Source organism: Pseudomyrmex gracilis, unplaced genomic scaffold (genome assembly GCF_002006095.1).
Source record: "Pseudomyrmex gracilis isolate BER0280 unplaced genomic scaffold, ASM200609v1 scaffold_107, whole genome shotgun sequence".
In the NCBI taxonomy this organism is placed as follows: Eukaryota; Metazoa; Arthropoda; class Insecta; order Hymenoptera; family Formicidae; genus Pseudomyrmex; species Pseudomyrmex gracilis.
The window spans coordinates 528,595-541,419 of NW_018020691.1; the positions used below are offsets into that span (position 1 = coordinate 528,595).

The 12,825-nt window shown below is 44.0% G+C and overlaps 1 protein-coding gene across 1 annotated transcript in view; it reads right to left on the reverse strand.

The window, feature by feature from the left end:
• Positions 1-12,785, reverse strand: part of LOC109856111 (autism susceptibility gene 2 protein-like) — a 36,612-nt gene extending 23,827 nt beyond the window's left edge. The window contains exon 1 of the mRNA XM_020431039.1: positions 10,432-12,785. Coding sequence (XP_020286628.1) covers positions 10,432-10,842 — 411 coding nt within the window. The 5' untranslated portion in view covers positions 10,843-12,785. The remainder of the gene's footprint in view (positions 1-10,431) is intronic.
• Between the last annotated feature and the right edge of the window lie 40 nt (positions 12,786-12,825).

Consider the following 12,825-nt stretch of genomic DNA (forward strand, 5'->3'; position numbering starts at 1 on the left):
TGCATGCTTATTCGCGGATCTTTGTTAATTAAAATCTCGGTAACTATTGCGAATCTAGCAAAATGGTATAGGACTTTTCACCTCAGTTTTATTCCTTCTACCTGTCTACGAGAGATGTTAAACCAATTCTGGGACACCCTGTATACAGTATAATATAACTAAAATGTAAAAGTCATAATAAAATATACAAATTTAAATTTTACGCTCCTCTTCAGTATAACGAGAAAAACGTAAAATAACGAGAAAAAAATCTTGTGCGCGCTTACCATTTTTTTTTTTATATGCTTAAGGAAAATAAAATTGCATATCCCAACGTTGAGAAAATATGCATGCATATACATATATATTATGCATACATCTTATATTTCCGGTATTCCTTCTGTACGCGCTTCGGTCTTCGTCGACCCGCTCGAATTTCGCGACGGCAGAGACTATCGCCCGGGGTCTTCTTCACACAGCTGGCCGTGTATCTCGACGGATGCGTGTATTTCAGCCGAGTGATCTCTGTTGACGGATCACGTGGCAGAATTCGACCGTACTCGGCTTCCCACCGCCACCGTCGTCGCGCGCGCGATGCAGCGGCGGCTCTGATTTATTGAGTGGCGCGCGTCGTTGCTGCTGACCTCCTCACTCTCTCTCGAGCACGGCTAACGACACCACGAAACTGCACATCCCCCCCCCCCTCGGTAATCCGCCGAACGCCGGCGGTTTCGGCCGACGCGAAATTACGTTTCTCGGCCGACGAACCCGACGCACGGCCCTGTGCGCTGGTTCCCTCTCCTCTTTTTGCTCTTTGCGCAACGAGGACCCCGGATACTTGTTCTCGGCGATACGAAAGTTTCGAGACATTTGGTCGTTCCCCGAGAAAGCCGTCATGAGACACCGTCGCCGCTTCTCTTCGCCAGAACGAGTAATCTGACGAAGAAGCTCCGTATAGCATACCGAAGGAGGGAATCTTATCGTTCTCGCTTATCGCGCACGCGTATATATATACACACACACACGCGCGCGCGCACATTCAGAAGATACGTTTATTTTGTATCGGTCGCACGTATGAACTTGTATCGATGCGACGTACGTACATATTGACTGTTTGACTCGGTATTTCGATTCGTATCTTTGACTTGTTTTTTTTTCTACACGATCGGAATTATTCGCTTTGTTTTTCTTCGTTACAATGTGATATAACGAAAATTATCCGTGTTATCCGTCTATTCCAAAAGATATTACAAATTAATCCGCGTGTATACTTTTGAAGTATCTTGGTTCCTTCAAAATATGGAAGATATTAAAGTTTTCCGATCAATGGTTCCCGGTTACTTGATACACCGGAGTTATATACATGTTGATATACATATATATTGACCTGTGCGTTCCAAGGTTTGCTTCCCGCGTCACAAGGAGCCGATATATAATTATACGTCAATTAAATTTCATTCCCCTTTGCGCGCGCGCGCGCGTAACGTATTCACTCATCGAGTCTAAATTTTTACGAATATTAATAACGTCAACGTGACGACGTTATCGTCACGTTGATATTCATCATCACTCGGCGATAACAACGAATAATTGAGAGAGATTCTTCGACATTGAATTATTAATAAACATATCTCGCGCCCAACACCATTAATAATTCTTAAATCCCACTTATCGCGATAACGAATTGAAATAGTTCGTGCTCAAACAAATGTTTTAATTCTTGAAATTAAAACGCTGTCATGTGCGCACGTACATACGTGCCGTATAATAGTGTGTTTTCCTTATATAACATCAGCTCGTTTGTGAGACGTCGTCGTTGTGACACTGATCTTTTGTCCCGAATTCACGAGTGTTATTATCGATTGCTCGGCGCCTTCGATTTGTGTATATATATGTGTGTGTGTGTGTGTGGAGGACGAGGTCGGCGATCAACAAGCCTGATATTTCGATCAACGTAAACAGTCAACCGTCTGTTGGGGGGGGAGGGGGGGGAGTAAATGACGCGAAGAATTTTGCGGACAATTTAATGGTTGGCGATACGAATCCGATTCTTCCTCAGATATTAATCTATTCTTAGAAAGCGTTCGTTTGTTTTCAGGTCAATGTAACGCTGTCACGTGTGAATAATCGAAATACTTTTGTGTGTTTTTTTTACATTTCGAATTAATATTACAAATAAAACTGCTATTGTGTTCCGAAGTAACTTCGACATTTTTACACCGCTGATGTTTGTTATGCGTCGTGTGTTATTATTATTATTATGGAAGATGCGACGAAAATCACACAGTCAAAACGCGAAGAGTCATGATTCTCGATAAAAAAAAAAAAAAAAAAAATATGTGAAACGTGCGGAATGAATTGTTTGCATGCGGAACTTTGCTTCCGAAAAAAAAAAAACGACGTTAAAAATTCAATTCAATTTAGCCGACCGACCTCGCTCCGCCGACCATCACTATATTTTTTCATGCCTGCGCACACGAATCTCGTGATTTGGTGTATCCGAGATTTTGTCGAAATAAATAAATTGGTGTGACTCGAATCCTCTATTAAATTATTGTAAACCGCACGAAATGCGCGATATGTACAAAACGCAAAGGAAAATATTGACACCGCATACTACTATGGACAATAATTGGAATTTATTAGCGAAAAAAGAGATATCCAACTGAATGTTTATTTTCATCACTATAATTGAACGCTTGTTTTGCGTTTTATAACACAACACCTCACGCAGTTTCGAATATATACAAAAATCCTCTCTTTTTCTCTCTCTGCTGTGAGATAATAACTAATAAGCGCCGCGATTTTATTACACGACTAAAAACACGTTGCAAAATATATTTTGCAATTACATTCATTAAATTGCATGTCATTAATCGCGGATATTTGATTATAGAGAGAGAAAAAGGAGACATGTATTGAAAATCACAAATGTCTCGTGTCTGTTAAAACTCATATAACGCCTCGAGCGTTGGTTACAGCATAATTACGCATGCACATATATTTCACGGCGATTTAAACGCGCCGCACGGTATTTTTTGTTTTTCTGTTTTTCTGTTGTTTTTTTTTTTTTTTTTTTGAAAAATGAAACGATCTCGTCCGCTGGAGAAAAGGCGGGAGAGACGCGAGAGCAAATAAACGGAAAGAAACGACGGGCACAAAAGACACTCAGTTGTGAGAATCGGCACCTGGAAGCGGAGGTCGGAGTTTGCATTCCGACAGGATCGCAGATACCAAAAGGATTCGTTCCCCCGTTCCCGCCCGTATCGTCCGCACACGCCGACGTCGATTTGCAAAAGGACACGGTGGAAGCGAAATGCGCCTTTGACATCGGACGCGCCAAATGCAATCCGAACGACACTCCGCCGAAACATTTCGCAAATCGGAGTCGAATGTTTAGCGGTCGGGGCAATTTCGCTCGCCTCGCAATGCCGTTGTGAATCTCGCTTTATATACTCGCGCGCGTATATATATTTCCAAATAAGAAATGCAAGGTTGTACGACGATGAAGACGAGTGGAGAAAGAGAAAGAGAAAGAGAAAGATAGAGATAGAGAGAGAGAGAGAGAGAACGTCATTTTTAACAGGATCAAATTCCCTCATCTTATCCAACAAAAAGAGAGAACGCGCGGGAAAGATCGTCGGTGTCATCGGCGAGATGACTTTTCGAAGCGCTCTATTTGCGGCGTTCGCGATAATGGCGGGGGTATAATAACCGGAGAAGTGGTATCGATAATTCACAGACTGTGCGCGCGGGTACACTCCTCCCTCTCTCTCTCTCTCTCTCTTTCTCCGACCGTCTCTATTTAATTAGCAACAGATTACAGCGCGCCGAGAGAAAACTTTTCCCGAAGTACTTTTTAACGAGGAAAATAAAAAACGCATCGTCCGACCGCGACGCGGAGATTTCGAGGTCTTCGATTTTCAGCGCGCGCCGAGATATTTCCGCGCGCAGAAAAATGATTGACATCGCGTTTCCAGACGCAGCGTTTTCACGGCGCGTGTAATATTTTGCGTTTCAAGAGTGTTGAAAAAAAAACGCCGATTGTTCTTCGACGAGAGCGAAGAACGGTGTTGCAAAGATCGCGCAAAATTGCAAACTAGTCGCGCAAAGAAACCGCGCGTTCTATTTGTTTACATTAAAATTGTATAATTTTTATAAATCCAAAGATATAGGCACAGTGCGTGCCTTGCGCGATACGAAATCCATTTCTTTGAACTTGTTGCCGAAATATCAAATCGAGATATATCGAATGATCAGATCAAAATGAAAAAATCCAGTTTGTTTTCTTTTCTCGCGAGTTATAATTACATACTTGTGACAATCGCGTCGTCGAAAAGTCAGAAACGCGCGTTTTTTGGACTTCGTCACTTCTGTCCTTTGATCGTTGTCGACGCGAACACACACACCAACGACGACGACGGTAAGAAGTAAAGGAAAGAAGACCACGAGACGATAAATTCATGAAGCACACACCGAAGACGATTGCATAAACACAAGCGCGCGGCGTGCAATGTGATTACGATAATGAGCGGTTACCCGTAGTGATATGTGTAAGTATTTGCGGCTTGTCATCGTAAAACGATTGCGCCCGAGGAAGATAAATTTCGCTTTTTGCGAAAACGAAAACAATGCGCAAGAAAGCGCCGAGCGAGACGAGGCGGGCGACGACGACTACCGCCGATTAACCGCGTCACCGCGGGACGGGGTAAAAGCGCTTCTTGTCTTCTCTTAGATATCGGCACGGCGAATGAATTTACAATGTGCGATTAGATTCGCGCGATACATATAATCAGCGCGGAGTGTCATGTGAACGGTATTATTCAAATGAGACGCGGGAATTATTCTAACGTTTGACGCACCAATGTTATTATTTTGACGTTTAGATAAGACCAAAAAAAAAAAAAAAAAGATACCAAGGTTTACACCAACGACTCTGCGTACTTGCGTTGCAATCATCGTTGTCGATTGCAATCTCGCAACAGGCGATTGTAATTTGTACTCCATTTGTATTTTCAAAAATTCAAAACGGAGTCTTTCTCGGAATACACACCTTATAGATACATCTGTTCGACTGTAAGAAACGATTCCGTCGTCGTGCGGGATGTGATTGAACTTTGCACGGCGGATTTCAATCATCCGCGCGTTCATACTATCTTCTGACAACCGACAACATTGCACGTGTGTTATTTAGGAGCCGACGTGCGCTATAAATGCGGGTTATATTTTTATCGCCATATAGTTGATATACGAAGGCGGGATAGATGTGTGTAACCTAGTGGAATATCGAGAGAGAGAGCAGAGAGAGAGAGAGAGAGAGAGAGAGAGAGAGAGAGATGGTGAAGGGGGTTGCAACAGGCGAGCCACCTGCAGATTCAAGCCGGCTGCGCGGATGCCGTCGTCATAAACACGAGGTAACCTTGATAGGTAGGTTGACGTGTAAATGTTTCATCTCGGTATACATAAAAGAGATCCTTCGCTGTTTTAAACGAAAAATGAAAGAAGATCGATGAAATCAACATCGCGCGCCACGTGTCGCCGCGAAAACATTACATCTTACATCGCGTTTTGTTCGTCTATAACAACGGTGACCTCTTACACGATCAACAATGCCGGTCAGTATCAACACGCGTGTTTGATGATTTGTTGGTTAATGACAGTATCGATTATATGAGACATTATCGATTACATAAGATCCGCAATTTACTCGCGTTTTACGACTCCGTCGCGGCAACGACGATCTTTAGTAACACGCACTGTGTCAGTATTATCCAATAGATAGCGACGGGATGACAGTGTATATTATTCTTCCCGCTAAAGTTCGCAGAAGTATGTCTTCGTTTGATTAAAAAAAAAAAACAAGCGGTTCGTAATGAACAAACAAGTGTGTGAGTCACTTTATGATGATTATCCTTGGCGTTCATATATATATCAACAATTTGCCTTGCACATCGCGTAGTTTTAGAGATCCAAGGGATCGATATCGAGCGAACAAATTGTTAGCGAAGTTACCTCGCTTCACCTCGGCAACGTTAAAATCTAAAGTAGTCGAGGAACGTTGGAATAATTTAACGTAATTACCGAATTGAACGCAGAAACCATTCTTTCTCGAAAATTTTATCTAACGTAATTAACTCGCGAAGAAACTTAACGTTGTTACGTTGTAACGTTTTAAGATATATTATTAAACATTTAAACAAGAAAATCTTTGAAAGAGAGAATAAAAAACGCGATACTCGACCGCAAAACTCGAGGGATTTATATTTAATTTGTGGAACGCGCGAGAAAGAGGGAGAGACGCGTGTGTACAGCGAACGTGTGTTTTTCGCGTTTGTCTCTCTGTGTGTGTGTGTGTGTGTGTGTACAGCATCGAGAATTAAAATCAACTTAAATTATACGAGTGTTTTGATCGCTGATAGAGGATAACGACATCGTGTTGTTCGAAACAAAACCGCGTCTCCGGAGGCGCGTGCGAACCGCGCAACCGGACGGCAGACAATAACCAGGGAACGATTAACTTTCCGGCCGCGATAAATCGCGATAAAGGTGCTCGTGCGCGTAATTACGCGGCGTGTCTTCGAGTTAATTTGCGAATTTCAAGTGCGGCGCGCCGTGACAGGGTTTTTACCATTTTTATCGTCGTTCCCGACGAGAGAGAGAGGGGGAGAGAGAGAGAGAAAGAGAGGAAGCATCATTTATCGTCGTTCCCGACGAAAGAGACAGAGAGAGAGAGAGAGAGAAAGAAAACAACAATCTCTCGAGTGCGCGCGCGAAATGCACCGATAAATCACGACCCGTAGTAGACTCGACTGCGCAATTAACCAAATAACTTTTACTTCGGATCAGCTGTCGCAGATACGTGTCGGCGGAAAGTTATGCGGCGAGGTATTAATGCGTCCTTTTTAATTTTTCACGATCGATCAACGAGCAAAAAGCACGTCCACGGCGGAATCAACTTAATGCAAAGTCGGCATACTTGAAAATTCATTGGATATTCCGTTTTATTGACGATGTTATTGGCAACTGTCGATATCTTTCTTGAAACAAATATCGCAAAAAAAAAAAAAAAAAAAGCTGTTTCACCGCATCTCTATTTTCAGAAACTTTGTATCTGATCGCATTCGCGTGGAAATAATCACGTTGTTAATTGTCTTTATAATTGCACATAAACATGATGTTTCTGATTAAAAAACACACATTAATCGTTTAACAAGTTAAGTATATAGTTGATTGTACGTTACAAGTGGATTGAGATGAAGCGATTGATTGTTCGAATCGAGGACTTACGCGCAATTTTGAAGACAATATGAATATTCAAATAGAAAATTAGATTCGGGAACACAACGAAGAGAAGAAGAAAGATATAAAGACATGCCTCAGCTTGAAATCGGCAGCGAATTTAGGACGAATAAAGAATGTCTCGTAATATATATATATATATCTAAAAGCTAGGCAAAGTGCACACTGGAGAGAAGTTTTATTATCGAGGATCGCTCTCTCGGAGAGAATAAAACTCTCAATTGGCCACTCATTAAGTGTCGCTCTCTCCGGCGTACGCCGGAAATTTTACTGTCGAGGATCGCTCGCCGAGAATAAAACTCTCAAGAGCCACTCCCGGCGATGACGTATGCACCGATGAGCCTCACTGTCGAGAATCGCGTGTCACAATAAGGACCGAGTTTTTAAACAAGCTTCGGGAGGAGGAACAAAAGTTGCGATTTTATTTCCGCACCAATTAATTTTCTGTGTGTATATATATATATATATATATATATATATATGTATGTATGTATGTATGTATGTATGTATGTATGTATGTATGTATGTATACACAAAGTGCGTTAAGTTTTCTCGTTTCGGAGAAACCTTTTAAGAAAACTTTCAACCGGATTGCCGCGCGACACAAACGAGAGATATATACATATATTTTCCACTTTATATAAAATAAAAATGATGACAAAATATATATATATATATATATGCGCTACATGCGCATCAAACATTGCAACATGAGTGTTGCGCCGCGATATTCGCAAGGTCGCAATTAGGATGCAAATTTATGTCAATAGTGAAAAAATAAGCCTTGGCTTCGACGAGCGATTTACGATGTCTCTTATCGGCGAGCTCTCGCGCGCGAGCGACTTATCTGTCCTCGGAAAGTCCGGACTATACTCGCGTAATCTCCGAGTCGAATCAGGTCGAACGCTCTATTCCCAGGCTGTGGCAAAGTAACTCTCTTTCTCTCTCTCTTTTTTTCTCTCTCTCTCTCTCTCTCTCTCTCTCTTTCTAACTGTTTAATCGCATTTCTGATTATATTAACCCTAAACTTGTGCTCTTGTTAAAAAAACTCTTTCATTAAAATACACATAACTGTCATCTTATCGCGTTAATTTATATATTTTATATCACAAAAATAAATATATAATATCTCTCTCTCTCTCTCTTTTTCTTTCTCTCTCTCTCGTTTAATCTATTTATTTTCACAGAAGACTATTTTGCAAGAAAGTGTTGAGGTAAAAACACAAGAAAACAACCTGATATACCGGTAACATATGTGAATGCACTGTTAAAGCTCTTTCTCCGTTTCGCGAGGAGAATTCACAATCTCTCCGCGTACCTACTACACGCAGAGGGCAAGCGGATTCTCATCTCGTGCTGCTCGTTCGCGCGAGGCGAGCTCCGCCGTTGCGCGGATAGTCTTGCATCGCGAATACCGTTACGCGCCGCAAAGAAATAGGCAGAGAGGTTGTACGCGTATTTACGTCGCGATGCGATCCGTGAGGAAGCAACAAGCTCTCTTTGCGAGAGGAGAGAAGACCGATTGTGCTATCAGTCGTCGATATCGCGCGGAGGCGCGTTCCAAAGGCCGGTTGCCCACTGACGTCGTCGTCGTCGTCGGTTTAAGTCGCAACCGCGATTAAACCGCGAGAGCAGTCGAGGTCGGACGCGCGAGAATCAGGCGCGTATATTCCGTTAATACGCTCTAACCGTAAAAGAAAGAATTCTATCTCTACTGTCAAGTAGTCGGGAAATATAATATGGTCGATATATTCATTCATATTTGATTGAAAACATTTATCGCGCGAAGCATAAAAACATTTGTCGCTTATTTCCTTCCTATTGTTTAACACATTGCTTGGCGAGTTTACATTTCTCATCTTGTTTATCTACATCAGTGGTTGTCAAACCACATTTTATCCCGGCTACTGAATCACTTCGATTTAAGCACATACATGTGCGCGCGCGCGCGCGCGCGCACATCGTGCGACGGAATATTATGTATCTTTCGCGTCATGTCGCACAAAATTGATTTTCGTAATTAATGATGGAAAGATATTCTGAATTTTGTCAAATCGGATTACACATCACAGATAAACAAAATATACGAACTTGCTGAATAATAAACTAGAGATTTAACAACAACAACAAAATTTCTTGCAAGTTCGAGAACGTCAAGTATTAACTGTCTCTTAAAAAATTTTTCTCCTATCGCGCTGATTAGATTGCGTCTTTTTTCTGATATACACATTTCAAAATAGAAGAACAAATAAATACCGTAAGAAAGAAAAATCATTCAAAAGCTTTTAAGCTTTATATATCGGTCAACAGAGATTTGCGACTTCTTACATTTATTCTGTTTTTCGTTATTCTCGGAAAAAAACTGGCGACAATAAGATTTGAGTGAGAAATGTACAACCGCGTGACGGCTATACAGTACACAATAAAAGATAATCGTGACAAATGGTTTTTATCTTAAAATCCCGTGTTATATTCATACGATCACAACGAGTGAGTCAACTGTGAAACAGACTCGTTACTTCTCTCGATAGTGCAGAAAAATAACATATTTAGAATAAAGAAGAATAAAGAAGAAACATATATATTTGTCAAACTTTCTTTTTTTTAAAAAAATTCTCTATATCTTTCGTTTCCCACACGAAGGACAATAAACAGATTCTTTCCTTTTCCTCAAGAAACGCGTATTTCAAAATACTTGTCTCAAAAGATATATGTTATAACGAGATATAAAATGCTACGACTTTGACTCTACTATTATTATTTTTATTTTTCTCCAAATAAGACAATGTTGCTCTCTCAAATATGAGAAGCCGATTAGAAAAATTTCTACAAAAGAAAAGAAATGTGATTTCTCGTGTAATAATATATTATGTGTTAGATTATCTGTTAAAAAATGTTTTCTCTACACAGAGATATTTGTTTTCAACATGTGCAATCTGATCCTCGTGCTAGTTGTGAAAAATGGAAGTTTATAAAAACAAAAACGAAAAAAAAACAAAAATAAACAAAAGTACACAGTCATTTTTGACAAATGACGGCTTCAATATGTACACACACGTACACACACACACACACTTAATACTGATAGCGCGAAAAAAAGATCTGAACATACCACCACACCGCTCGCGGTCTATGTGTGTGTGTGTCACTCACCTCGAGTTCCTCGTACGTGCGGAAGGCGATGATGGCGAATCCGTCGATAATGTCCTCCTCGAAGGGTGGCTCCTTCTGGTTGGCAGCCGCGAGGGAAGACTTCTTGCGAGGCCTCGGGGGTCGTGGCGGCCTGGGCGGACGTGAATGTCCGTCCCGTGGATGACCGGTCTTGGTGAGCCCGAGGCCGCCACCACCGCCGCCACCGCCGGCGGGATCCTCGTCCTCGCCGCTGTGGCTGTCTTCCTCATCGTTCGGCGGTCTCGATTGTCGGGACTGTTGCGACTGTTGCTGCTGCTGCTGCTGCTGTTGCTGTTGCTTCGCGGTGGCCAGGCTCTCCCTCTGAGCCAGCATGCGTTGCGCCCGCTCACGTCGGCGATTCTTTTGGCTACGCTGTTTTGCTTCGATCTCCATCTTCTTCGAGTGATCACCAACACTTGACTTCACTGAAACCGTCAACCGGACGACAATGTCGTGATCACTCGCGGCGCGGCCTCGTGGTCAACGTTTGACACACGCGTAGGCGCGGAAGACGACGATGACGGCAACGACAAAGGGAATGCGAGAGCAGACAACAGCGACGGTAGTCGTGAAAGTGTTGTCGCTCATTCTACGGTCGTTCCCGACCGATAGGAAAGAAGAGAGAAAGAAAGAAATGTCGAAGGAAGGTAGGCGAAGGAAAGAACAGCGAAAAGATAAGGGAGGGAAGAAAGGAAGACGATGGGCGAAGGGGCGCAGGGCACCGGAGAGGAGAGAGAGAGGAGGAGGTGGTAGGGAAAGACGGGGAGGCAGAAAGAGATAGATAGAGACAGAGAGAAGAGAACGACGGAGCGAGAGAAAGCGCACCACACACTGCCCCAAGATACGCGAGAGACGTTGCCGTCGGCACTTCACTACTGTCGCATGTACGCGCACGCAGGGCACGTAATATAACCACACACTTCTCTTCTCCGTGTAAGAGACACTCTCTCTTCCAAAAAGGTACAAACACAGTCTTGTTTCCTTGCGCCCGCTCAAGAACAAATGAACGAACGAACGAACGAACGTCCTCCGCCGTTCGCGATGCGTAGATCGGCGGCTCGCGCGATACGCTCGCGAGAGTTTCGCGATATCGCGACGAACACACAACAAGGAGAGCACTTTAAACACGGCACGGAGCGATGTCACATCGATCGCGCGGTGGTGGCCCCAAGGAAGAGAAGAGAGAGCAGAAGAGAGAGTCTCCGGGTGTGTGTGGCCAAGAGGCACGCGAGAAACACGCACGCAGGGCGGCGGACAGACAAACACAGGCGGAGAGAGAGACACACGGGACAGACGGAGAGACACGGAGAGCGAAAGAGCGAGAGAGCGTGTGTACGGCGACGAGTCCGTGTGCGCGAGCGAGATAGAGCTTTACGGTACACCGGAACGAGCGAGAGAAACGGCACGCATCCGAGGATCGGAGCACTTCGCGAAACGAGACGATTTTTTTTTTTTTTTTTTTTTACAAGAGAGCGAAGAGATCGGCGATAGCTCTAGCTAGCACTTTTTTTTTAACGGAATTCCCGTAGATCAGCACACGTAGGGACACACGTTAGAGACACACGTTATAGAGAATAGGACCTAGTCGCGGAGTGACGTTAGACACACATTCGCGGCACGCTATTATCCGACGGCGACATCATAATTATTCGAGTTTGCACACACCTTAGGGAGAGAGTTCAGTTCCTCGCTTGTACACGATTACCGTGTATACACACGCACGCACGCACGCACGAACACACACATACACACAGACACGAGAAGCACAAGAAACTCTCAGTGTAGCGCAGCAACGAGATCGGTCATATGGGGCTTCCGTTTACCTCCGTTCGTTCTCGTTCTCGTCGTCGTCGTCGTCGTCGTCGTCGTCGTCGTCGTAGCTGTCCACGTCGCGGTCGCGCGCGCCGTTTTCATCGTCCCCGGGCGTTATCGTCCACGATCACGTCCCTCTTCCTTCTTCTTCTTCTCCACCTCCACCTTCGCCGTCTCTTCCGCCTCGCCACCGTCTTCGTCGCCGTCGACGCTCGCACGGTAGACGACGACGTCGTCCAGCTTCTCCTTCTCCCCTACCGTCACCGCTGTCACTGCCGGCGATCCTGCGGACCGTCGTTCTTCTGTCCTCCTCCTTCTCCTTCTCCTCCTCCTCGTCGTCGTTGTCGTCGTCGTCGTCGTCGTCGTTGTTGTTGTCGTCGTCGTCGTCGTCACGTAGTTTTCGTCTCTTACGACGAATTATTATTTCGTATATTGCGACGCACCGTCTTTTTACGAGAGGGGTCGCGCGGCGATGATAGTCGTCGTCGTCGTCGTCGTCGTCGTGTTCGGCCGACGTCTGGCTGGTTTGCGCAGCGCGGCGAGACGCGACGCGGCGCCGCTTAT